The sequence below is a fragment of the Mauremys reevesii genome, linkage group 18, assembly GCF_016161935.1.
Source record: "Mauremys reevesii isolate NIE-2019 linkage group 18, ASM1616193v1, whole genome shotgun sequence".
Lineage (NCBI taxonomy): Eukaryota > Metazoa > Chordata > Testudines > Geoemydidae > Mauremys > Mauremys reevesii.
In genome coordinates this window covers 5,095,467-5,123,179 of record NC_052640.1, presented here as the reverse complement: position 1 = coordinate 5,123,179, position 27,713 = coordinate 5,095,467, and the positions used below count along the sequence as shown (strand labels likewise).

The 27,713-nt window shown below is 41.0% G+C and overlaps 1 protein-coding gene and 1 long non-coding RNA gene across 8 annotated transcripts; one reads left to right on the top strand and one right to left on the bottom strand.

The window, feature by feature from the left end:
* Positions 1-242: 242 nt before the first annotated feature.
* On the top strand, positions 243-23,306 carry LOC120386084. 7 transcript variants are annotated; one of them, XR_005589518.1, is made up of 9 exons: positions 243-728; positions 1,514-1,672; positions 2,340-2,609; positions 15,195-15,244; positions 15,468-15,632; positions 17,399-17,436; positions 18,558-18,598; positions 19,931-20,062; positions 21,055-23,306. It is a non-coding gene; the product is annotated as an uncharacterized LOC120386084 (long non-coding RNA). The 7 variants fall into 7 exon arrangements; XR_005589516.1 differs by having other exon boundaries at positions 15,471-15,632; positions 19,931-23,306; XR_005589517.1 differs by lacking the exon at positions 19,931-20,062.
* RPL6 (ribosomal protein L6) lies at positions 22,131-26,382 on the bottom strand. Its single transcript, XM_039504916.1, has 6 exons — positions 26,181-26,382; positions 25,982-26,080; positions 24,700-24,843; positions 23,992-24,040; positions 23,204-23,388; positions 22,131-22,320 (listed from the first exon to the last, which is right to left on the bottom strand). Exons 1-6 carry the CDS (start codon positions 26,343-26,345, stop codon positions 22,168-22,170), a joined length of 795 nt encoding a protein of 264 aa, XP_039360850.1. The 5' UTR covers positions 26,346-26,382; the 3' UTR covers positions 22,131-22,167.
* Between the last annotated feature and the right edge of the window lie 1,331 nt (positions 26,383-27,713).

The following is a 27,713-nucleotide window of genomic DNA, read 5'->3' as shown; positions in this document are numbered from 1 at the left end:
CCACCCCGGCTCCCCGTCTGCCCACTCAGCTCCCCGCTCCATTCCCTCCCGGGCTCCCCGCTTGTCCCGCTCCACGTCCTCCCTCCCGCCTGCCCCCATTCCACTCCCTGCCCCCATCCACTCCCTGCCTGCTCCACTTTGTTCCCCGCCCCCGGACGCCCGGCCTGCGCCACCCTGGTGCTCCCCCTGCCCCTACAAGTCTGGGTCCCATTTATTCCTCCTCACCTTGGCTCTGTGACCCCCTCCCAGCCTGAGCTTCCTGACTCCCCCTTAGTTCTACCTCCCTTGGCCTTGACTGTCTTTCCTCTTCTTCCCATAACCTCCCAGCTCTAGCACCTTATTACAGGACACCTAGGGACCTCGGCACACATACTTGCAGACAGACACATTTATCTGATTTATTTTGATTTTATTCCTATATGTTGGTCTCCACACCAAAGGGCACGGGCAGTTTTGACATACATTTAAAAACAGAAGGATATAGGGGATTCAAAGTAAAAACTGACCCAGGGTGAAGCACTTCTTCCTTTTACCCTACTGAACATCATTTCATTACCATTCATATAACCAATACAACTTAAATAAAAAAAATCAGGCTCCCACCAAATCCCACCCTCAACTGCTTCAACCCTCTGCCAATGCAAGTTCAGAGACCAGTGTGCACACATGCACACCAAAAAGTTCAGAGGCAGGTGTCTGCACAGATATGCACGTATACAGCCATGATTGTAAGTATACTATTGCTTGCATCATAGTAAATGTTCTGCAGTGTTTTATTTTTTTAAAAATCTTGAAGCCATAGTAATATGAGATTTATTCACATCTCTATTATGTATTAAATCTTTGCTGAGAGATGAGGGAGACAGCTGGGTTCTGTATGGGAATTGTCATATATCAGATTAGCATAGTACAAATTAGTGAGGTTCTGCTGTGTATATATACACCTGAGGAGTGGGCTTCAGAATTACAGGCCTCTCTCCACTTAAATTATCAGCTTTTCTAGCTCAGCACACACAAAAAACACTCTATACCTATGAGTTCAGCCATGAAGCTGGGGGATGGTATACACCATTACATTACACACACCACCCGGTTTGAACACAGCTTGTCCTTGAGCTCTGTAAAGTAGGAGTATGTGGAGTTTACAGATTCAATCCAACAGTTGGACACTGTGTAAAAAAATATACAATATTTCAGATCACACCACTGCCACATATCTCCTCAAGATAGAGGAGTAGAAGAAGCTGCTGCAGGATAAATGTGTTGATATACAAAGGGATTTTCTTTTCCTTTGCACTGCACATGCAGAAAGTTGGAGCTGGAAGGTTTTGTGGTAGCTGAGAATGAATTGTCATTCAGGGGGTCCTTTTTAAAAGGGAAAAGTATGGAATGTTGGAATAAGAAGGTTTAGTGACAATTAGGAATAGTAGTTCATAGATTCGTAGAAGGTAGTTGTATGTTTGATCAATGCAAAACACAGAAAACAGTGACCACAGTGGAATGTATCCATTAGGCCACCTGGTCGCCATTCTGGAGCACCTTGTATAGTTGGAAGTGGTGGAATGTTGTGGTTGGAAGACTCTATGGCAGTTGGGGGCTGGTAACTGCATCCTGGCTGATTAAACAAGCTGCTCCAACAGCATCTCCCTGGAGAAATAGAGAAGCTGCTGAGGTTAGTTTAATTCATAGTGTTTGGTTACAAAATAGTAACTAGGCCAAGTGTTTTGTAACCAGATATGGGAGTTTTACTTTTTTAATTAATTTCTATAAGATAGGAACAAAGGAAGGGATCATAAAAATAAGTATTCGTATATTGTAGTGGAAGTAACATTGGAAGAACTAATGATGACTACCTATCTCGCTTTCCTGCATATGCTTCCACCCATCACATTAGTATCTGAGTGCTTTCCATAGCAATAGCAAAATTCCTAGCAGACTTCATGGGGTCTCTGGCACATCCCCCTTCTTGGGATCTAAACTCTGCTTGCAGTATCATTTACATATATACATAATTTTTTTTGGTGGGGGTTTGGAATGAGAATAGAGGAGGATGTTTGTATTGTGAGCATCACTTATAGTGGGAAAGCTTTCTTTAAAAGGAAGCTTTTGCAATGTTTCCCAAAACTGGCCAGACTAATTTGCCTGATCTCTTCTGGATGGCTGTTCTATAGCTGGATCCCCTAGACTGAAAATTCTTTGTCCCCAGCTCTCCCAGGGTTCATTCTGTGCCTTGTGATCTGCATTTTGCCAGAGGTACTCCTCTGTCACCGTGTTTTATATATTGAAATTCGTTCTTTGATGTAGCTGGGGCTTGATCCATTAGTTGTCTTGAAAATTAGGCCCTAGGCATTATATTGTCACCAGAAGCTGACAGGGAGGTACTTGCATATGGGCCTGATATGATCACAGCAGCCCAAGCCATGGAGAAGCTGGCCAGACACATTCTATAACAGCTGATTCCCCTGCACTGTCTTCACATTTGACTGGGGACAAGCCGACAGGATCTCACAGCTCCAAGCTTCCAGATCAGCAGCTGCTCAGGCTCCAGATTTCCATCCCTACAGTGGGCCAGTCTCCAGACAGCCTGATGTTGCGTATCTCTGCAAGAGGTAAGTAATCTGACCTGCACTTTGGGCAGTAAAAAACCACTGAACTGTAAATGAGAGACAGTGCTAGGGTTGCCAACCCCCTCGGATTGTGCTGGAGTCTCCAGGAATTAAAGATTAATCTTTAATTAAAGATTATGTCACGTGATGAAGCCTCCAGGAATACGTCCAACCAAAATTGGCAACCCTGGACAGTGCAGCAATTTTAGAAATCCCCTTTACTGAAATTTGACTCAGTACTTTGCCATATGAACACTAGGGGTTGTTGCTATTCATCATTATATATTTGATCTTTGTGGAGAGTTTGGTGTAATAGATTGTGCAGAGAGCTATCATTAACTATCAGTTGTTGAATTAATATATATCAGTAAGTGCGGGTAATTTATCCTTTGTTAGTGCAGCTCTGCCTAAGTGCAAATTAATACAAAATAATTAGTACATTTAAGATTATGTTCTTCTTGTGTTCTGATATCCTAGCTGTCTCCCATTCCTAGATGGGGTAGAAAGAGGGATTATTTTACGTAAGTATCATTGTCTAGCTATGCCATGTGAAGGACAAAAGACACTGGATGTGGTTTAATTAGGCTATAACTTATTCTTAAATGTCTGGGAGTATTTGGCAGATAAAATTGTACAATGCAGGTAATTTCATAATCATTTATATATACTTGGGGGGCTGCTTGCAGCTTTCCCCCTTACCCACCCTGGTTCCCAGCCAGTCCACTCCTGGAACCCTGCCATCCCTATCTTGAAGGAGGGTTAAGGGGGACTATAAAGGAGGGGGGTTGGCTCCCTGCTGAGAGCCTTGAATCCACCCACCCCATTTCTGTCCCTTTAAAGAATACCTCCTTTAAAACCTTTCCCAATCCATTTTATCTGATCACCATATCAATTCCCTACACTGAACATCTGCCCAAAACTTACATAATGAGTTGTGACATCATAGCCTAACCCTCCCTTTCATTCTTTGCCCACCACTAAACCCCCAACCCGCTGTGAGGAAAACGAAAACCAGTAGCTCGTCTTGGCCAATGTGGCAGTGAGGGAAAAATTCCTTTCCAGCCCCACCGAGAAAGGAGTGACTAGTGTAATGCCCTCAGCGTATCATGATGAAACCTGGTATTTCAACTACTTCCATTGGTGGGAGTAATAAAACTTCAAATATTAGGTGGGATTCACTAAAATCCACTAGTAGACTTGTGCAAAAAGTCAGAATGATTTTACTGCTTTAATTGTTTCTGATCTGCTTGGTTTTCCACCTGCCCGCTTTATCTTTATTTCCATAAAAGAACCTCAGGAAAAAAATGTCTCTTGGAGTTTCTTTAGTTGTAGTTGTGTCTGTCCCGGTAGCCTGATTCTGGAATGAAGTTAGCCAAGCGGCAGAGTCCCCAGTCCCATAAGTGGATGTGTAGTGTGTATGGCGCACACATCAGCTTATGGCTCACTGGCAGCAGCACATTCTGGTGATCTGAATATGGAACCTCCCTGCTCTCACCTGAAACTCATTCTTGCTTATTTTATAACTTCCTTTAAAGGAACATTGTTGAGGCCTCCGGTTTCATTTACCTTAAAATTGTTAATACTTTGGATTCTTAGTGTTTTTGTTTTTAAATGTACCATTGTGGTATTAAAAAGAAAAGCAATAGTTGCTGTTTTGTCTGAGCTGAAGTAAATGATGTTTAGTGCTCTACCTCCTTGCTCTTCAACAGTAGGTACCTAGTAAATACTATTCATAGAGCATACTGCCATCATTAATAACACTGATGCTCAAGAAAGTCTGTGTTTTCATGATAAGATGTCACATGAATTGAAGCAACTGTTCAACAAATTAAATAAATACAGCCTTGTCAATTTTTGCTCCATTCAAAACATAGAGGGTGGGTAAATCAGTATTTAACAAGGAAGAAGGGACAAAGTTAATAGTGAAAAAAATAGTTTCAAACTTCTCGCACATAACTGCAGTGAGAAAAAACGTAACACCTCTTTCATTTGGATTTAGTAATGATAATCTCTGGGTAATTCTGTGTTTGATAACAAGGTATGTCTGAGAAAGGGGAAGAAAGACAGAAAGAGATATTAAAAGAAGTGAGAATAGTTTATTATAGAAAACTTTAGTAATGAACGATCTTCCTGGCAAACATTTTAATGAAATGTGTATTTGACACAGAGTTAAATGTGAGAGGAACTGGAAGCTAATATATTTTAGTGCTATAATAAAACTGTGGCATTGTAAGGTAGCATTTTACAAATGTAACCCTGTGAGAAAGCAGGTGTTTAACATTGCCTTTTTATTATCATCTGCAATTTTCACATTCAAGAATTCAACTAAAATGGCTCTTTTAAGGAAAGAGGTGTTTAAATGCCACCTGTTGGTGAGGAGGGGTGCTTGGGAGATGAACAGATCCTTAAAATGTGGCATGAATTTCAAAATCTCTAATGTCCCCAAAGACTTCTTATTAATATCCCAAAATAGATAGATTTTAAATAACTATTATTTGATGCAGTTTAAAATGTAGCCTTCCTGTAAAACTGGTGCAGTGGAATGAAAAAAAAAATCCTACAGATTCTCCCACAACATTCTGCCTGATATTATCAAAAACAATTATAACAAGGGGAAGGCACTCTGTTCATACTCATTATTGCTCAGCCCACTATTAGATGACATTTTATGGTTTCTTTATTGTATGAACATTGTTATGTCTGTGCTCTAAAGATCCATTATAGCTTGGTTGAGATCTGAGAGGGATATAAATTGCAGTTTCCAGGAATCAATTGCAAAAATATTATTTGGTTAAATCCATGTATGTTGCAAAATCTGCACAGTTTCCTTCCTCTTGTGGAGTAAGCAAAGGACTACTTGGCAATGCTGGTATGCATTGGTAAGATGCTAAAAAGGTCTGCTTATAGGCAGGGTTTAAAATTTGGACACAAATACAAAATGAATCTTCCACTAGAAATATCTGTGGGTTCATATTTGGTGCTTATTTTGCATTAAGTGTTATATAAATTTATTGGAAAGAAAACAGCTCCATATGCTGATCTTCTGTTAATATCTCAAGAAATAATTCAGTTTTTCACATTCGTATTTCTCTAATTATCCTTGTAGATTGGTGGAAATGTTAACTGACATAAGCCTAAAAGCCTCTGTGTTGCAGACAGGAGAGAATTCCAATGCTTGTTCACACAAGATAGTCTCTCCATTTTTCTAGGATCATTACCTTTGTTCTTCATAGATATCTTTTGTTCTAAGTTGAAGACATCTAGAATGTCAATCATTGCAATACTGTATCTGTTAGATAACACCTTGTCTTTGCATTCAGTTAAACTTGTGCAATTTTTGTGTGTAGATCAGCTCTAAGTCATGGTTTTGAGATCTTTCTTCTTTGATGCCTAAGAAATTAGGGTAAATCAGTTAAATACATTAAAACTCCCCCAAGCTTTCTGAACCTGAACACTCGTTAAATACAAACTTATCTCTCTGTATGATATAATCTGAAATGGCAAAGGACAGAGACTGCTTTAGTTGTCATTTGTATTTCATGGGAAATTGCAGTGTCAAAGTCACATCCGCCGCACCATGCAGAAAATTAGACTTATTAGCCAATTTCATGATGCCACTGTGACAGGGTGTAGAGGCACTGCCTGAAAACAGGCAAACAGGATGTTAACTCCCTATCTAACTCTCCTGCAGGTGAAGGGTGGAGTGATCTGCCAGGGTTTGTGTCTGACTCATTATGTTCACTCAGATGCTCAATCAGGACAAGTTTTAACAAGCTTTCAAACCTGCAGTCAGAGGTCCTAGGGGAACAGGAGGATGTCCCCACCACCAAGGACCAGTTATAATACTACTGTTCTGTTTCATTTGCTTACTTCACTTATGTGTGTTTTGAGTGTAAGGAGTTTTGTGCTGAATGAATGGTATGTGGTACCAGAAGCTGGAGCCTTCAGGAAAATCAGGATCTCTCCTTTCCCCCCTCTGCTTGTGTCTACACTGGCATTTTAAGAAAAATGTAGACCTGGTCAAAATTTTTGCAACTCAATGGCATTTTCCAATGGAAAAAACAATGTGTCAGGAACTGGAATTTCTGATCCATGGGACATTCTAACATTTTTTTGGGAAAAAATTATTTTGAATCAGAACAAAAAGCCAAAATTTCCCACTAGACAAAATTTTCGTGAAAAAATGTTTCAGGTCAATCAAAATATTTTGATTCTGACTTTTTCTTAAATATTATATTATTTTTAATATTACATATATATTTTGTTACTTTTATTTTATATTGTATTATTGTATTTGATTTTATATTTTATATTCTAATTTATAATATAAAGTCCATCTTTGAACTAAAAGGTATTTTGAAACCTTCCATTTCAACCTTATCAAAACTCATTGTTTCTGTTTTATTATAAAAAATTTAATCTGAATTGGCACATTAACATGGAATGTTTTGTTTTTGACAAGTAGGCATTTTCTGATGGAAAAACATTCAGTTGCAAAATATCCAACCAGGTCTCCATTTTTCTTCAAACTTCCCACTGCTACATCACCCCTAATTCAGCTCCACCAGTTATAGCAATAACATGAGCATGAGAGTAAATTGGATGCAGGATTTTTTTTTATTATCATGTCATCAAACCTTACTCATGGCAGGTGTACATAACACAGTGGTAAAAATACTCATGTCTATTCTACACTAATGCTCCCATTCTTGCTACCACTGGTGGTGGCAAAGTGGTGGCAAGGGGGATTTTAAGGAAAATGCCAGTATAGATGAGGTGTTTGTCATGGCCCTAGCTAGAGAACATCACACAGTTCTCTTCCTTCGGTTTAATAGAAAAACTTCATCCACTGTTAGTCTAACAAACCCATATGCCACTGCTGAATTCTTTGTTGCCTTCTCCCAAGCCCTAGTAGGTCTGAACCTTTCTGCGGCAGAGCAAAGCAGGGTATGGTATGATATGGTTGCATCTTAGAGGAGGTCACTGTTTTGAATCTTGGGTCTTACCGCTGGGAGGATCTGATAAATGGTTTTGCAGAGGTGTCCCGGATTTGCTGGAACTGGCCCATCGCTGAATTAAACCAAGAAGCTCTATAAAACCAGCTGCCTGGTTGTGAGAAGAGGAGAGCCTGCGTGGAAGCAGGAACAGAAGAACTGAGTTGTTTTGTGGCTTTCCTCTTTCCTGCTGTTGTTTAAAAAATATGTTGTTTTGCCTTTTTCCTTCCAGCTGGGAATTCTGATTACTGTAAATATAAATTCTAGGAGAAACAGCTTGGTGGATTGGCCTTTAGAATGACAACCCTCCCCCCCCCCCCCAAACCTTGGTGGGTTGTACCTACGTATAAAAAGAAAATCCATTCTGAGTGGTTTGTACCCAGGGCTGGCTCCAGGCACCAGCAAAGGAAGCAGGTGTTTAGGGCGGCCAATGGAAAGGGGCAGCACGTCCGGGTCTTTAGCGGCAATTCGGCGACGGGTCCCTCAGTCCCTCTCAGAGGGAAGGACCCGCCACTGAATTGCTGCCGAGGAATGAAGTGGCGCAGTAGAGCTGCCACCGAAGTGCCGCTGATCGCGGCTTTATCTTTTTTTTGTTTTTTTCTTCACTTCGCCACTTGAGGCAGCAAAAAAGCTGGAGCCAGCCCTGTTTGTACCTCCCTCTGATAAGTACTGGCGGGGTCTGTCACTTTGGCAACACTTGTACAGCTCATCATACCAATAAAATCTTACTGAATTGGGTAATTATCTAGGGTGACCAGACAGCAAATGTGAAAAATTGGGGTGGGGGTGGGGGGTAATAGGAGCCTATATAAGAAAAAGACCCAAAAATTGGGACTGTCCCTATAAAATCGGGACATCTGGTCACCCTGTAATTATCAGAATTAAATGAAAACAAAGAATAAGGAAAACATGCATAGTCTGGTGTGCTCATATCATTTGTATTTTAGAACAAAGGTTTATTTCCAATGTATCGCTAAGGGAAGGCCAAGAAACTTGTGGATTAACCACTAGGATTCTTCTGTAATTTGCTTTTCCTACTTAAAAAGTCCAAGCACATATGTTTGTCTGGTCTCTAGTTTTATCTCTCAGGCAGCTCAGCATTTTTCTGTTGCACTGAATAATTCTGATCACCATAACTAGATTTCAATGAAGAGGTGGCTATTCACAAGTAAGAATGTTCGTTTTCCTCTATTACACAGTAGAACTAATCATGAAATAGAAATGGATGCATCCTGGCTTTTTTATCCAAGTGACCAAATTGCTGTACAAATTTCCAAAGAATATGCTGATAAGAGTCTTGTTTCATTACAGGACACAATCCAAGAGTAAAATAAATTACATGTTTTCAAGGCTATCTGGAGCCAAGAAAGTCATAATGTCTAAGAAAGTATTCATACAATTCAGCATAATTTAATTTAGTTCATACTTCCCAGAGAGGATCCATCACAAGCTGAAGGCCTGGAATGTTTGACATTGAGATTTAAAATACATACAATGTAGTGAAATAAATATAGAAAAATGAAACCTGAGAATGGCTTGTCAGGTTCAGAGCTGTGATTACTCCTGGTCAGGAGCAGGAGTAATCACAGCTGTTATATTTATTTGTTACTTCATTTCCCCTTCCATGCCCAGTTTTTGTTTGTATCATCCACATGTTATATCTTGTCTTTTAGTCTGTAAGCTCTTTGGGAGCAGAGTCTGTAATTTATTATAGACTTGTACAGTGTCCAGCAAAATGGGACCTAACCTAGCTATGATCTTTGGGTGCTAGCACAATATAAATGTTAAGGAATAAGAAAAAAAATGTTTTTCAAAAGAGGCAGGGGGAAAATATTCCAGGTGCCCCTTAAGTGAAAGAACAGCTCTCTAGCCACATCCATGTGCACCCTCCAAGTGTGAAAGGTCTATGACTTTTACTTACAACCAAGGGATCATACAGGGTGTAAAAGCTCAGGTTATAAAATGCGTATTGTTAGCAAAATGTCATTTATGTTGAATTAACTTTAACATATACTTTATTGAACTACTGTGTAGTGAATAAATGTTTATGGTTTACTCGGAAAGGCTAGATTTTGCAGCTGAAAGTACTATTAGGTAAAAATTTACCAGATACAAAAGCTACTCATCCACCCTTACCATGATGATGATGGTGGGAGAAAACACAACTAATTATATTTTACTCATCCAGAAAATTACTTCTCCTAAGTGAGTGGGAGAGTGGAATTAGCGAGGTTACCCAAGTGACTGGGGTTTCTGAAATAACAAGCTGAAAAAGGAAGAGTTAAAATGATGAGTGGCTTGGGGTATTTTGTTAAGCTTTTATTACTTTCATCCTGTCCTTGAAATTCAAAACTTCTGACAAGGTTTTGTGAGGTTTTAATTAACAGATTCTCACAGGGCTACTTCAAATTGCAGCACTGCCTTGTTCCCTGAGAAAATGAAGCCATGCTGGTGAAATGCCTGGCGACCTCATGTACGTGCTTCACTCTTTACTGATGTGTTCTGCTCTCTGGTGACACACATTTGAAATCTAAATTAAGAACTGAAAGCCACTTTGATGACAACTGAAGTAATGTAGTGCGACATAGAATGTGTTAGTCTCTTCTGGAGAGAATTATTATTCTGTGCGTGGGGTTGATTGGGATGCCCAGCATTTCCAAAGTTGTTGTCCCCTCGAGGCTTACCTTTCATTCCCCTCCTTTCATTCCTGCACTGTTCTTTCAACGCTTTCCACTGTCTTCCTCTTTCCTGTTCATATAATCTCAGTGCAATAATGTGGCTGTAAGAGAGAATTGAAAGCTACAATGCTATGATCTGACGATAAAGTCACAGCAGGTGAGCAGCTTAATGGGGTGTTAAATGGGGAGCAAAAAAACTTACAAAGGATGGACAGAAAGTGTATACTGGGGTTTTATTGATGAAGGAACAGTACAAATGATGAGCTCTGTATCAGAGACAAACTGACCATATTTCTGCATGCTTTAGTCTTTTGTTACGCTCACTATGAGTCACCTGGTTTTTTTTTTTCCTCTTGTTCCTTACAGCCAGATGGTATATGTGAATACAGTCCAAATAATTCATCACACCACATACTTGTGACATAATGGTATCAGGTCTAGTCTATGGTGGATGAAAATTGTCTTTCCATGCCTCGACATATAAGACAGTCCATGTACTAGCACAATGTTGTAGACTTGGAGTTGTAAACGCTGTAGAGGAATGTTCAAATACTAAAAAACTTTGTTGTTGGTTGTTTTTTTTTTACATTTTTTAAATCTTAAACCATAGCGCACTGTCGTTTTAAACGGTGGAATTTTGTAACTGGCGTACCAAAAAAAGTCATGAAGATTATCCTTCAACTAAAATAACTGAATGCAATGACCAATCAACCCAACAAGCAACAGCAATGCCATCTCTATCAGTTATCCAAAGCCAAATGTCTAGTGTTTGAAGGACTATACAGCATCACCTCCATCATTAGGCTATTTGTATACAAAGTAGTATTGCTTCACTCCGGCATTTCACATACAATGCAGAGAGCATAATACATGTATTGTGTTCATTCCTGTGCTTCTAGATTGTTGTGACACAGGATAGCTGTTGATTGTGCATGACAAGCACATATGAGAAATGTTTCCTATGCTTGCTTATCCAATTTGGTCGGCTTACACTGGCTGCCAATCATGAAAAGTTGCAGCACAAGTTTTACATGAAGAATGACAAGAACTCTAATAACTATTTTTATAATTCTTCAAGAGACAGCTATACTTCCTGTGTTAAACTCATTGGCCCACTCTTCTCACGTAGATGTCAAGCCATCTGTCATTTACTGGATGAACTAAACCCCAACCAAATTGCTTCTGAGTGTATTGTTACCCCTTTTTGACCCAGGTGGTGAACAAAAATTTGGTGTCTAGTGGGTTGTTTCTGTTAGGAGGGGAAACTGATGATGGAGTCAGGTATTTCTTTGCTGTAATCTTGTTTGTTTAGAAGGAATAATGTACAGAGCCTTGTTCCCCTGACCACGGGAGGAATCAAACAGGAGAGAGTTTCTTTTCTCACAATTCCAAATCTCTTTCAGCCAGCATTCTGACCCAAAAGCCCTCTCTCTAGGCTTTCTCTCAGGGCCATGTCCCCAGTGGTGGTTGTGCTGTCTCCTTGGCTTTCTGTTCCTTCTCTCTCTATTTCTGCAGTGTTTCTCTCACACATGGACACACAGCTCCAAAACCAATTAATCCCCAAACACCTGATTGTTTCTTAAATGGAGCCTAAATGAAGAGAGGTGGCCATGTCCACTAGCTTCAGTGAGACATTGCCCACAGCGTTACAGTATGTTTGCATTGATAACTTTGAATATTTACTCTTATGTACAGAGTGAGGGATGTTTGTGCTTGGTTATAATACCCTTTCGAAGACTCTAATATTAAATTGTCTAGGGAAAAACCCTCCTCCTTTATATGTAGCAAAGACATGAACCTGTTACATATGACTATTTTTGTACCTTTATCTTTTTTTTAATACCTCGTGAGAATGAGCATTTTGAACAATAGGATGCCAAATAAAGGACTTTTTGATATCTGAAAACTTTAATTTAAAAAACAATTACATCTGTCACATAAATGAAAAACCTGATATCTGAAAATATAAGCTCTTTTATTTTAATCTCATGTTTTCTTCATGAATAAAATAGAATGAGCAGTAAACTGGGATTGGGACCTAGAACTAGTTCTATTCTGTGCACTGCCACTGTCTTGCTGAGTGGGATTGTGCAAGTCCATTAACCTTTGTGCCCCAGTTTCCCAATGGGGATAAACACAATTTTTACCTCAGCTGGGTGTTGTGAGTCTGGTTTAATTAGCATTTGTCAGCGGATTAAAGGTGCAGGCAAATTACGATGATTAATAAATTCCTTAGGCAAAGAATCATAGTCAATCCGGGCCCTGCTAGTTGTGAAAGAAGCTGAAGTCTAAAGCTCCATCAGAGATTGTCAGTCTCTCAGCTGACTGTTCTTGACTTTTCTTTACAAATCTAAATATGGACAGCATCCTGCAGAAATGGACTTGGTAGCTCTGCACTGTGAATTGATAACAAATAAAGAGGATTATAAAAACTTTTAAGTTCTTATACCACTTAAGCACCATTCTTCAAAACCCTAGTCACATTTAATTTTTTTTTTCTAGTACTAAATACTGGTATTTAGATAAATACTCTCACACTAGAGAGGAGACCTTGTAAAAGAATGGGCAACATTTGGCTCTCAGTGATACTCATACAAATACTTTTAGTTCTTTTCTTATTGATTTTAAGCATTTGTTTGACACTTATCTCTGTAGAATCTGAACATGTCACTAATCTGAATGAATTTACCTTCGTAACGCTGCTGAGAAATAAAAAATGATTATCCCTATTTTACAGGTGAATAAACCGAGATACAGTGAGGCTGAGTTACTTGCCTCAGATAATATGGAAAGTCTGTAGCAGAGCTGGGAAAAGAACCCAGATCTTCTTACTCCAAGTCCCATTTCAGCCACCCTCCTTCATGAACCAAGTTCTGATCCTGGGGTCTCTAGGTTTGCACAGAAATAACTGAAGGCAGAATGTGGGTAAATCTTATGCAACTCTTGGAAAATTTAGAAGAACTCCAATAATAACAATATCCATCTATCTAAGCTAATTATATACAAATGCCTATCGTTTTGTTATTGAAGCACCAAACAAAATTGTGAAGAACTATAAAAGGCTAGAAGAAAAATAATTTACTCTCTTGGCTCTTCTGGGTTTGTGAATTTCTGTATGAAAGAATTTTTAAAAAAATATTTCTTAAATTGTGTCATTCCTGGGGAAAGGCTTTACTGAAAAGGTGCGTCTGACACTCACGCTGACTGAACGGAGTCTGGTATCTTCTGTCTGGGGTTCCATAGTTAGGGACATGGCACTAAGAACACCACTCTTGGCAGTCTAAATGAGTCTCTCTCCATCTGTGCTGATTTTGTGAAGTGCAGTTGAAGGGACACAGAAAGTGGGCGGTTTCTGAGTATGCTAAGCCTCAGTCTATTATGGTCTTTGTAAATTAACACCAGGGTTTTGAATTGTGTTCTGAAGTGAAGAGGGGAATCCAGTGCAGCTCATGAAGCTCAGGTCTGAAATGTTCACAACAGCCTTTCTTTATGGGTTGTCTTCAGCAGAGAAGTAACTTTTTGCTCCTATTAACTCACCCCCACCCCCCCATTCAGACATGCAGGGCAGTGCATGAGTTAACTTGCAGGGCTGTTTGCTTACTTGGTGTGTCCCTAGTGAGAACTATGAAGTGTGCTGCTGAGCAATGTACCAACTTCATCCTTGTGGTGGAGGCTGTGTTCTTAGTATTTAGCATGTTTTGTCTTCAACAACACCCCATATAAGGGTATTTATTATTAACAATGTCTATAGTGTTAACTATAATGTAAAAATTAGGCTGTGTGTCCATAATGGGTTTAATCCAGCTCCCATTGAAGCCAATGAGAGAACTGGGTTCAGTGAAAGCAGGATAAGGACCAAGGGCCAGGTTTCCAAAAGCATTTAGGTGCCTAAAGATGCAGATAGGCACCTGGAGAGATTTTCAAAAGCATCTAGGCACCTAACTCCCATTGATATGAGCTCGTTGCTGCTACTGATTTTAAATATTGTGGCAGCTGCATTGTTCTAGCCTGCTATCCCTGACCAGAACGGACAGGGATTTTTATTTATTTATTTTTTTCTGAGAACTGTATTAGCTAAATCCTTCTATAGGTAGTCTGTAATCCCTGTCTACATTGGTCAAGGAAACCTTGCTAGCAATTACCATGTTGAAATATGGTGATGGCTGTTGCAGTTCTGATTCCAGAGAGGACAGAGTTTTAGTGGAATCATTTGACCAGTCATCTGTCCACTTCCTTTCTTTTGTCACTGTGAGCTAGTGGAATGGCTCAGCAGGAAAAAAAAAAATAGAAAAATGTATTTGTGGTTCAGCAAGATCTCCTCTAGAGATCATACTTGTAATAAGAAAGTAAAATAAGTTAACGTAAGTAGAAAAGAAAATGGAAATCTGCCCACCTTGGGATTCAGCCCAGGACTATGACCCTGAGGTAGAGCCTGGCCATCCCAAAACCATGTTCTGCCTCTGTCTCCTAGACAGTCATTCTTAGAACCATTCCTCTGAACTTCTAAACTGAGGTTCACCAGGAGCCAGGTAGTGCCCTTCACTGGGTCAGTCTGTTTGTCAGGTCAGTATAACAGTGAGAACAAAGCACTAGTTTGAATGCCCTTTTGTACATCGGTAAGTTACATTTTTACTTTGAGAAATACTGATTTTTCTTTCATTATTTACTGATAATTGCATTTACAGTCAGTGTAGTGTGAACCATGGTCAGCACATAGACACTACTGGCTGTGGGTACGGTATATGGTCCATCATGTGCAGAGTGTGTGAAATAATTTCAGTTGAGAAATATAAAAATTGTGATCCGGGGGATAAAACAAGCCATTGGTAACTTATCAAGAAACAGTTGCTAGTGGGAATGAATTGATAAAAGGAAGTGAGCTGGACAAAATGCTTTTTCTTGTCTCTGTCTACTAGTGGGTGGAACTGGTCTGGCATAAGAGAACATGAAGAAATCAACTGAACAGGTAAGAAATTATCATTCCTGTTGTATGGCAAACTTGCTGTGTTGAGTTCCGCATGCAGCCATCATAGACTAACCTGCCCTGGTGATTCAATTGAGACAAATGTTCATTACAGGTGATGGGGCTGGCTCACTTTGCCCAATTAGTGTCTTCCTGAGCAATACAGTAAAAGCAATCAGAACTATTATGAGTAAAGTCCTCTGGAAAAAAACATGTTTCTCTTCAGCAGCATAAACAACTTGAACTGTGGAGTGCCTGGGCTGATCTAGTATAGGAGGACCTGGGGAAACCAAACTAACTAATAAGAAGTTATCCTTCTCCAGTCTCCTCCTATTCCTGCACAGGTCAGTGGGAACTTCAGCAGCTATACTTAGCATGCAAACCAAAACAGGTATGAGTAACAATTAATATTGTAAAGCTAAATGACTGTGATATCCATTGTAAGCTGCTACTTCAGTTCACTAGTAACAGGAGAAAGTGTATAGTGATACTCATATGTTTGCCCCTAAAGGACAAAAACTGCTCTCTAGTAACAGAATGGACCTTAGCTGACGTTTCTGATAAAATCTCAAAAGTCTCTGAGACTCAGAGCCTGTATATAAGCCACAAAGTCCTACTTTGGACCTCCAAACAGAACAGTCAAATTATCGTAAGAACATGAGAATAGCCAAACTGGGTCAGACCAATGGTCCATCTAACCCAGTATCCTGTCTTTTGATAGTGAGTGGTGCCAGATGCTTCAGAGGGAATGAACAAACTGGCAATTATCAAGTGATCTGCCAGCCAGAGGGTTAGGGTTATCCAGAGCATAGGATTGCGTCAATGACCTTCTTGGCTAATAGCAATTGATGGATCTATCCTCTATGAATTTACATAATTCTTTTTGGAACCCAATTATCATTGTGGCCTTCACAACATTCCTTAAGTACTTCCTTATGTTTATTTTAAACCTGTTGCCTTTTAATTTCAATGTGTTACTCCTGGCCCTTGTGTTATGTGAAGGGATAAATAACATTTCCTTCTTCATTTTCTCCACACCGTTCATGATTTTATAGACCTCTCTCATATCCTCCCTTAGTCGTCTTTTTTGTAAATTGAATAGTCCTAATCTTTTTTTAATGTCTCCTCAGAAGGAAGTTGTTCCATACCCCTAATAATTTTTTTTGCCTTTCCCTGTATTTTTTCCAATTTTAATACATCTTTTTAGAGATGGGGCAACCAGAACTGCATTCAGTATTTAAGGTGTAGGCATATACTGAATTTATATAATGGGATTGTGATATTTTCTGTCTTATTATCTAGCCCTTTCCTAATGGTTCCTAACATTCTGTAAGTTTTTCTGACTGCCACTGCACATTGAGCAGATGATTTCAGAGAAGCATCCCTGATGACTTCTGGATCTCGTTCTTGAGTGATAACCACTAATTTAGACCCCATAATTTTATCTGTATAGCGCCGATTATGTTTTCCAATGTGCATTACTTTGCAATTATGAACACTGAATTTCATTTGCCATTTTGTTGCCCAGTCACCCAGTTTTGTGATATCCCTTTGTAACTCTTTGCAGTTAGTTTGGCCTTCAGTATCTTATGTAATTTTGTATTGTCTGCAAACTTTGCCACCTCACTGTTTATCCCCTTTTCCAGATCATTTGAGTACGTTGAACAGCACTGGTCCAAGTACAGATCCTTGGGGGACCCTGCTATCTACCTCTCTCTTCTGTGAAAACAGACCTTTATTCCTATCCTTTTTTCCTGTCTTTTAACCAGTTACTGATCCATGAGAGGACCTTCCCTCTTATCCCATGACAGATTACTTTGCTTAACAGCTTTTGGTATGGGACCTTGTCAAAGGCTTTCTGAAAATACAAGTACACTATATCAACTGGATCACCCTTGTCCACATGCTTGTTGACCCTCTCAGACAGTTCTAATAGAATGGTGAAGCATGATTTCCCTTTACGAAAGTCACATTGAATCTTCCGCAAATATCTTGTCTGATAATTCTGTTCTGTGGTGTTAATTAATTTGCCTGGTACTGAAGTTAGGCTTACTGGCCTTTTTTAAAAAATTGGTGTTAATTAGTTATCCTTCAGCCATCTGTTACAGGTGAGAGGTTACATATCACAGTTAATAGTTCTGCAAATTCATATTTCAGTTCCTTCAGAACACTTGGGTGAATACCATCTAGTCCTGGTGAGTTACTACTGTTTAATTTATCAATTTGTTCCAAAATCTCCTCTAATGGTACCTCATTCTGGGACAAATCCTCAGATTTGTCACCTAAAAAAGAATTACTCGGGTATTGGAATCTCCCTCTCATCCTCTGCAGTGAAGATTGATGCAAAAAATTCATTTAGCTTCTCACAATGCCATTGTCTTCCTCGAGTGCTCTTTCAGCACCCCGATCATCCAATGGCCCCACTGATTGTTTGGCAAGCTTCCTGCTTTTGACATACTTAAAATTTCCTGTTGTTAGTTTTTGTGTGTTTTGCTAGTTGCTCTTCAAATTCTTTTTTGGCCTGCCTAATTATACTTTTACACTTGATTTGCCAGAGTTTATGCTCCTTTTCTATTTTCTTCAGTGGGATTTGACTACCAATTTCAAAGGATTTTTTTTTTTTGCCTCTGCCTCTTTTACTCTGTTTAGCCCTGGTGGCATTTTTTTTGGTTCTCTCTATTTATTTATGCTATACATTTAGTTTGAGCCTCTATTATGGTGTTTTAAAATAGTTTCCATGCAGCTTGTAGCCATTTCACTCTTTTGATTGTTCCTTTTAATTTCTGTTTAGCTGTCTCTCTCATTTTTGTGTAGTTCCCCACCCTACCTTGGTGAGTTTCCTTGGTATTCCTCTCCACCTCCATGTTAAATTTAATTACGTTATGATTGCTATTACTGAGTGCTATTCAGCTTCCTACTTTGAATGGAACCCTAAGAGAATCCTAAATACAGTCTTCTTGGTGAGACAGGGACAGAATAAGAGGACTCTTACAGACTCCAGTTACAGCAATTTTTCCCATATTAAACATTCTCATGTGAAAACTAAAATTGCTACTATAGTTTCCCAGATATTTTTTATCAACACACAGTTTGAACAACAGATTCTCAATCTCGAGACATTAGGGGAGGAGCATACACAATATTACTGGATGTGAAAGAATTAGAACGTTGCTTGTACCTGCCTTGTCCTATGAAGACTCTTCCCCGAGGGAGATTTTTTCCCCATTGTTCGGATTTATTTTGAGCAAATTTGGGGCATATGGAGGTTCTCCCATGCTAATGACTATATGCTTCCCTTTGCACATAACTTCAACAGGAGTTCTACCTGAATCACTGAGGACACCTGACCCCAGAGAGGTAAGAGTCACCTCACAATTTGTGATGGGCAATAGGATTTAAGTGAGATTTTATTATTTTAAAGGTAGATAGGGTTGTGTTTTTTCCCCCCAATCTTGTCAAATATTGTCATATGACCGTTCCTCAGCTAGTTTAAGAAAATGTTGAATATACCCCACCACACACCTCAACTACCCACATACCTTGACAGGGGCGGCTCTAGACATTTTGCTGCCCCAAGCACGGAGGGTCCGCTGGTCCCGCCTGCGGGAGGTCCGCCGAAGCCGCGGGACCAGCGGCCCCTCCGCAGGCAAGCCGCTGAAGGCACCCTGCCTGCCACCCTACCAGCGACCGGCAGAGTGCCCTCCGCAGCTTGCCGCCCCAGGCACACGCTTGGAGCGCTGGTGCCTGAAGCCGCCCCTGTACCTTGATAAGTCACTGACAAAGAGTGCATCTAGTACACACTGATTCTGACAGGCAGATTAAAAGAATGGGACAAAAGAGAGACAATTATATATAGATGTTCTAGAACAGGGGTTTTCAACCTTTTCTCATTTGTGGACCCCTCAAATATTTTGAATGGAGTACAGACCCCTTTGGAATCTTAGACATAGTATGCAGATCTCCCAGGGGTCCACAGACCATTGAAAACCATTGTTCTATAGTAATGACAACCTTTATGGAGCCTAGTGGTCTGACTATATCTAGGGCTCCACAGACCACAGGTTGAAAACCACTGCTAGAGCCAATGTACAATAATATGTGGTATTTTCAGAGACATCAGGAATAGATAACACACAGGTCAACCTGCAGCACTGAATGACAGGGCCTAAAATGTTTATTGGCCCCACCTGCTTAAGGGTGGTTGAAAACTGCTCATCACCTCCCCCTGCTGCATAATGTACTATTATATATGATCAGCAGCACTGAGCCCAAGGCCAATACTAACTAAAGAAAAATAACATCCATTAAGTAGGAAAGCCAACTAAGCAGGCATTTCTGCAGGAGGTATTTGAAAGTGAATGTTTTTCCTCTGCAATTGGGCAGAAAGTTGATTGCGAATCTGTGTATACCAGGGGTTCTCAAACTGGGGAGTGGGACCCCTCAGGGGGTCGCAAGATTATTACATGGGGGATCACAAGCTCTCAGCCTCCATCCCAAACCCCACTTTGCATCCAGTGTTCTTAATGGTTTTAAATATATAAAAAAGTGTTTTTCATTTATAAGGGGGGGTTGCACTCAGAGGCTAGCTATGTGAAAGGGGTCACCAGTACAAAAGTTTGAGAACCACTGGTGTACACAGTTGTGAATTTTGAGAGAGCTATTTATATTACTAATGCCATCTTCTTCCAGATATTTCTGTGCAATTTGAGATGGAAAACTGGAACCAATCAGGGTTGACCTTTCTTCATTTTAGAGCAATTTTCTCCTGTTAATAGAGATTGAATCTGATGTGCGTACATTCATAGGAACCCAGAATTCTAGGTATTTGTAGAATAATGTATCAGGTTTCAAAATAAACTCAGCTATGCTTATGAGCAGAGGGTCCTCTTTGCTCAGGCTAATGAAGTAATATCCCATACTGGGGCCAGGAGGGAATAGGGAGAAAGCATAGGATTTTAGAAGAGCTGGCATGTTAGGAAGTTGGTCAGGATAGAGTGAAACTGCCCAAGTTGCACCATTATTTACATTTTGCATGATTCCACTTGGCTAGGATATCCTGTTTTAAATGTGTAGTATCTAGCTGCTGTGGCCTGCAAGAAAACTGGTATAATTTGAGATTTCTACAGTGAGTAGTGAATGAAAGGTGCATTATTCAAATCCTAGCTGAACAAAGCTGTCAGCCAACCTTAAAATGCTGGTGAATTATGTAGCAGTGGCTTAGAAGGGGCCCTGGTTATTCAGTTAAGGATACCTGAAGCCTTGGTCAAAAGCTAAGGGCTTGTCTACATACTGGTCTGAGAGTCCTTAGCGGGAGTTTGTAATAAATCAGTAAACTTCCCTACGTGGAGAGATCCTCGGACTAAGCATTTGTGATTAAACAGACAGACAGCTAGAATTAAACTGCTCGTTTCTCTTGTACTAAAACATGGTGCTTGTTAGTGGAAAAAATGTGCCCCCCCCCCAAGGCAAATGAGAGGTTCTATACTGACTAGAACAGGAGCCCCCCTCACTTTGTGGAGAGCCAAAATCCAGTTTTACTCAGAGGGTGGGGCACAAGTTTGGGCTACGTCGCGCCTTCTAGCCACAGAGCCTCTCCTGTATTTAGCTGTTGTGTACTAGGGCCTAGGAGCCCCGCTATACCAGGCACTGTAAAAAAACAACAAAACACTCCCTATCCCCCTGGGTAGAATATTGCCTTTGTCTTGTAACTTGGTAATTTGTTCACTTCCTATTTCAACTCTGCTCAGTTGGCAGCTCATACTCACCTTTAGGGGGCCCTATTTCTGCCTCCTCCACCTCTCCCTTCCCTACAGCAACTCCCAGCTCACGTTCCATCTGCTAAAATGATCAGCAATGAAATAATGAATGTTGCTGACTCTGGAAGAGATCACTGCATTACTTGACTTGGGTCACATGTGAAGTTATTTCTGCAACCATGTGGGCTGCTTTTTTTTTTTTTTAATATGAAGATTTTCTAAAATTTTGCAGAAATCTGAATGTCATGAAGGCAATAAAAATACATTGAGTGGGCTGCCATCTCGTCTGTGGCTCAGGAATTTGACAGCAGTGGATTAGAGTGTATTTTGATAGATGCTAAGGTGTACATTTTTAAGACAACTTTGCCCTTATGTAGCATATTTTTAAAGAGGTCCATCTACCTTGGCCAGTGAGCAAGACCTGCCGTAATGGTCCAGTGCTGCAACATTCCAAGCACTTATGTACTTGGCTGAACATCTCAGTAGGCCTACGGACTTCTGTGGGACTACTTGCATAGTTAAGTGTTTTGTTGGATCAGGACCAGAGTGCTCAGCACTTTGCAGGATCAAGCTCTTGTATGTGAACAAATGGAAGCACCAGGCTCGGGTGATTTGTCAAAACACCCCCAGCAAGTCTGTCAGAGCCAGAAACTGAAACCAGGACTTACTCCCACATCATCAGTAAGCAAATATACCAGGAGAGTCACACATACACATGTGAACAATAAAGTTAATAGTTATGGATAGTTTCCTGTCAAGAGAGACACTTAGTCCATTTATGGCAGGACGTGGAAAGTAAGAACAATGACTAAAAACCCTGAAAAAGTTTACCCCAATTTGTCACTAGTACTAGCCAGAAGCCATAAGGGCCTGTAGAGGATATCCTTCCCGAGTAGCGTGAGGACTGAGCCTAGCACTCCTATCATTATAAATGGGACTAATGATTCTAACAGTGCATTTCTGAAAGCTGTCATTCGCTCTTACGTCATGTAAGAAACTCCATCTGTTCGAAATACAAGGTCACATTCCTCAAAATAGTACAACTTAAAACCCCTAGCAGTTTTCTAATTCAATCCAAACTGTGTTAAGATATGCACATTACAAAGTTAACTATAACCGGAATCAGACAAACCTCAGTTTTTCCCCAATTTTAATGTGTTTTCAGAAAATTTAGAACACCAATTTGTGAGGATAAACTCCATTGGAGAGAGAAAATACAGAACGCAGGTAGCCACGGAGCTGAGGCATCTTCTTGATTCTTGGCAGGATTTGAGAGTCCACTGTCTTCTGGTCTGCCTTGCGTTGTTCTGTTATCTCATATTTCTAAAGAACAAAATTGAGAGTTAAAATACTGCAGAGATTTAGGAACAGTTGGTTATCCCTACAGAGATAAGGCTGGCTTCTTGTTTCCCGCCATGGCAAGGGCTTTTTTCACTGAGTAAGCATTTCTCAGCATTCACTTGGAATTTTCATTCCAGGGAACAACAAACAAGTAGTAGTTCTATTGGGGCCACAGGACTCAAGTCACCTACAGTAGATAATTAAAGCTGTTTGAGTTTACACAACTGATGATATGTTTAAAAGAGTAGGAATAGATCTTAGCTAAAAGAGCTGTTGCTAAATTTAATCAGCTGATGCTATGGTGCAAATGGAGTCCCTAAAATCACAACACATGGAACACTTATGGACAACAGACCATGGAATGCGCATTTAAGAAAATTCAGGGCTATTTTATGAATCAATTTACAGAACAACATTGAGACCATGCACGCAGGAGATGCTGCGTTAAGAACCTGTGTTCAAGCACTTCCTCAGTATGGAGTTATCTTGATAACAGCAACATTTTAAGATCTCTCCCCCCCCCCCCCCAAGTGTTAGACACACACACTGGGGGAGGTAACATCTGAAAAGCACTATATCTCGAAAGCCTGTCTCCCTCACCAACAGAAGTTGGTCTTAAAAAAAAAAAAAAATTACCTCACTCACTTGGTCTCGAATATCCTGAGACCAACACGGCTGTACCACTTTCCCCAATGTTGTCATATTCATGCATTTTAGTGGACTTGACCTTGCTTTCTTTTAACATGTTCTTATTCTTAAACATTAAATCTGTTTCATGGAAAGACATCTCCCTCCCCTTCCACCTAGGCTACAAACACTGAAAAAGACATTTGCAAATAGGAATACTAATCATTGTTATCCTTACTTCTTTCTCAGTGTCAAAGATCTCGCCTTCTTGATGTTTGGGCTTACGCAGCCTCTTCTTCTTAAAGTAGGCATCGGTGAGATGTTTTGGAAGTTTCACCCCAGAGATATCAACCTTGGTAGATGTGGCAATAACGAATTTCTGGTGAGTCCTGCGCAGAGGGACACGATTGATAGCCAAGGGTCCTGGTGGCATAGAAAAATGAGTTGCAATGTCACCTTATCACTGGAGAAATAGTACTCCCTTTCTAGTTTGCATCTTTAGCTACACTAAAAGGAAGGTCACTTTCCATTAGGACGATTAGTTTGAAGTCGTTGTGTTCTTGCACAGGACAGTTGGCTTCCCCTACTAAAATCTGAACTGATAAAGAAAATTAGGAAATGCCTTTCTCAAGACTTCTGATAATGCTAAGAGCTTCCTTGCATTGTCAGTATTTTCAGATGTTAAAGCACAATGATACTTTATTACAAAGAAGTGTTAGCACCACAAGGCTTAACTGCAAATTATTGGTACTGTCAATGAGGTACCCTCTTTTACTAAAGGAAGGACACTTCACTCCCTTTCTCAGATTTCAAGTGCTATCCAGTGTTTCTAGCACTGGAAGATTGAATGATATCAGAACTTAGAACAGTCACGTCATGGGTACCTCAGGTTAGTCAGAAAAATTTCTATTCCCAGACAAGTACAACAATGGCAAATCATGGTAGAGTCTGAAGACAGGCTGCATGGACAAACTTAAAATGCATTGAACAGGAATTCAACAGACTTGAGTGAATAAAGTTTCTTACCTGTTACCAGCAACAGGCCACTAGCAAGCTGCTTCAGGAAGACCACACGCTGAAAAGCGAACACAATAGGACATTAGTCTCAGACAGCAATGCTAAATGTAGTTTGATGTCTGGCAAAATATCAGGACCCAAAAAAAGTTACAAAAAGAGGAGAGACACACTTTAGCCAGAAAGGCAAAAGGCATAGTAGTACCAAATCCACAACACTTGAGAACAAAAACTGTTTTAATTTGACAGGACCCATTCCCACTGGTTAGGGAAACCAAACTAGAAACCTAAGTAGCTGGACTATGTTTAATTGTCTAGAACAGATTTTAAAAAACTGGAACAGGAACTGGCTTGGGACCCAACAATTTCATTCCCAAGTAGCCCCTTTTGTAAGTTACATGGGTTTATATTGGGTAAAGTCTGGCAATCAATCAACTGCAAGTCCCTCCAATGTTTTACCTATCACAGAGGTATAAGCAAGGCATAGTCTACACTTATAGGTACATCAATGTATAAATTGTCAGTCAGGGGTGTGGGGAAAACCCCTACCCCAGCACTGACTGAAAAACTCCTTCTGTTGGTATATGCTGCATTTATAATAGGGGGCTATGCCATCATAGGTTCTGCAGAGCATACAGAAACTTCAAAATATTGGTTGGCTGGTCTGTTAGAAGATCAGATGTGGCATGGAAGGATATATGAAAGACAATTCTCCTTTACCTTGCCTCTGTGGCGACCAGTGAGAATGATCAGAACAGTTCCTGGAGTAATAGAAGCCCGCAGTTTCCTCTTGTGTTGGCAGAAGGGCTTTTTGCCATGACTCAAGAGCTTGCGAGGAACGTCTTCAGTTGGATAATATCTAGGCTAGGGAAAAAGCAGCAAATTATTAGCCAAAACTGCACTTTTACTATTCCATCAGCGAACTTAGCGAAAACAGTTTAATCTGAGTTTTGATCCTTCCCCTTTTAGTGGATGCAACACCTCTTCTCTCATGGGAAGATTATTTTTCCTGAAAGGCCATTTCCACTCTATCCCACTTTAGATTTTTTGTTTGTTTCTCTGTTGTGCACAGGATTCACTTTGCTGCAGGCTAGCGTTTTACAGAAACTGGCACTTCTGAGTGATACGTGTTAGGTACACGATTTTGCATCAGATAGCTAATCAGTTACACAACATAGAAAAAAAATAAAGTAAATGCATGTTATTTGTGATTGTATTTACAATTCACATGCCAGAGGAGCCCTACTCATTCATAGGCCTGTGCCCATTCAAACAACGAACCTAGTCCATCATGGAGGTTGTCAGGGTATTCCCATGGGAATATCCTTAATGCTGAATGCAGTAGTCTCCTTTACATGTCAACAGGCAATTAGCCCAGTAATACACACCCAGAAGCCAACTGTACACGTTCTCTGATTCAGGCCACGTCTACACTGCCCAGAGATGTGAATAGCAGCGCTATGCTGTAGCTCCCCCATGTGAACACTGTGGGTGTGAACTAAAAGGTTCCTAGTTTGCCTGGAACAGCTGCTCTCCAGCTTTATTGTTAAGTGTGCCACCTTCTTTAATAAAAAATTATTGTGAAGTAAATGTATGGAACATCAAGCTCCCATAGTATCAGTGATGCATGCACCAGTTATGGAACGCCTGTTCTAGAATATTGCAACACAAAAGTCACAGTAAATATAAAGATGTGATGCGCATCTCTTTAAAAGCAAGACTTACCCCCCACCCCACTTTTCTTAACCCCCCCGCCCAAAAACCCAATATATAAATAAATCACTAGCTTAAATGATAGTACCTACATAACAGTTTTACAGTGCTATACAGACAACCTTGCCCAGAAGTACATCAATAGCAGCACTAAGGACGTTTTTCATTACAGAATAGGAAGCATATTCTCTTGTCATCTACATCAATGCAACTCTGTAACTCAGTGTTTAGCAGGAGAAAAATTCTGCTTGTGCAGTTTAGTTAGTTTTTTCCACTAATCTATTCTTACCATTTTACGAACTTTTACCACACGGTTGCCTCCATTCTTATCTCCCCCAACTGGTTTTGTGAGGGTAGCCGGTGCTTTCTCTCTCTTTTTCTTTTCTATCTATTGATAAACCAAAAAATTTTTTCAGACAAGTTAACTTATGAAAGTTTGAGACACAACCTAATTAGTTAATAAACATGGAAATTCATTCCCTTTATACCTTTGTTTCTGGTGCTTCATACTTGCGCTTGTACATGGCTTTTCTGGCATACATCGCCGATCGGGAATATTTCCCAATTCCTCGGGCCAGCACTGGGTTCCGGCTTGCATGGTGCTTTTTAGGCTTCTTTGCCTTCTTCTCACCTGCCTTCTTCTCGTCTGCCATCTACCAAATATCAAAACAAAGCATTAGTGATGTGTCACATTAAACAAAGAAACTGCACAGAAAAAATGTAATGGCTGCAAAAAACAAAAGCAAATTATACTTAAAATATCCATGGTACACCTCTACCTCGATATAATGCTCTCCTCAGGAGCCAAACAATCTTACCGCGTTATAGGTGAAACTGTGTTTTATCAAACTTGCTTTGATCCCACCGGAGTGCGCACCCCTCCCCCTCCCCCGGAACACTGCTTTACCGCATTATATCCAAATTTGTGTTATATTGGGTCACATTATACCGGGGTAGAGGTGCATTCCTACAGTGGTCTTGAGACTATTCGGGTATGTTTACTGTACTATCTTTTGCATCAAAGCCATCTAAACTACATGGAGCCTAATCAAGATGCACAGGACACCACATCCATTGCATCTCGCTTGTAACACAAGGCCACATAGATACAGGTGACACAATTCATATACCTGACCATGTCCAAAAGTACTAAAGCAGAGATCCCAGAGAAGAGAAACATGCAAATACAAGGTGGGGCTGCAACTGCATGACAGCCCCTAGAGGGAAGTGGAGAGAGGGGCAGTAACCAGCTTCTCATGCCCAAGGCCATAGCCACATGGTGACTTGGGGCTTTTACATGCCCTGCGGAGTCCCCAAGCTGGCCAGGCTCAGCTATGATTTACCGCAGGGAGCAGAGACTGGAGGCGAAGGAAGAATCCCCGTCCTGTGTGTGCCTACCGCCCATACGATCCGATCTGCCTCTGCCTGGAGCGTCCTCACACGTTTCAGACCAAAGGCTTCAAGCCGGGCTGGGGCTGCACTTTACAGGCTCCCAACCGCTGCTCCGGCCGAGTCCGGTCACCGCCCAGGGAAGGGGGCTCCTAGGATCACCCCCCACCCGGGGAGTTATCCAATCCATTGCGGAGGCTGCCGGGTCCCCAGCCACACAGTCACCATAGCGGGCCATCCGCGGCCTACAGTCCCCGGAGTTACCGGGGCCCGCGAACCCCGCACATACGTGCCCCCCCGCGTGCATCCGGGCCCCCCGGAGCCACCGAGCCGGACCCGCGGGCCCTTCGGAGCCTCCTCGCGGCAGATGGCGGCAGATAGCAGCTACCGCTCCCCCGCTATGAGCGCCGCCACTCCGCCATTCTTACCTTCCTAGAAGGGAAAGGGAGCAACATCCGGGAACCCGGCTCTAAAGCGAGCCCGGCGTCTGACGTCACCCCGTCCACTCCGGGGCACGCTGGGAGATGTAGTCTGTGGCCTGTAGCGGTTTCTGGCTGCCTGTAGGTCTCACTGCGGAGCGGAGGAGGGTCAAGATCTGGGTCAAAGGGAGGACACGCTCGCCCTCTGGTTAT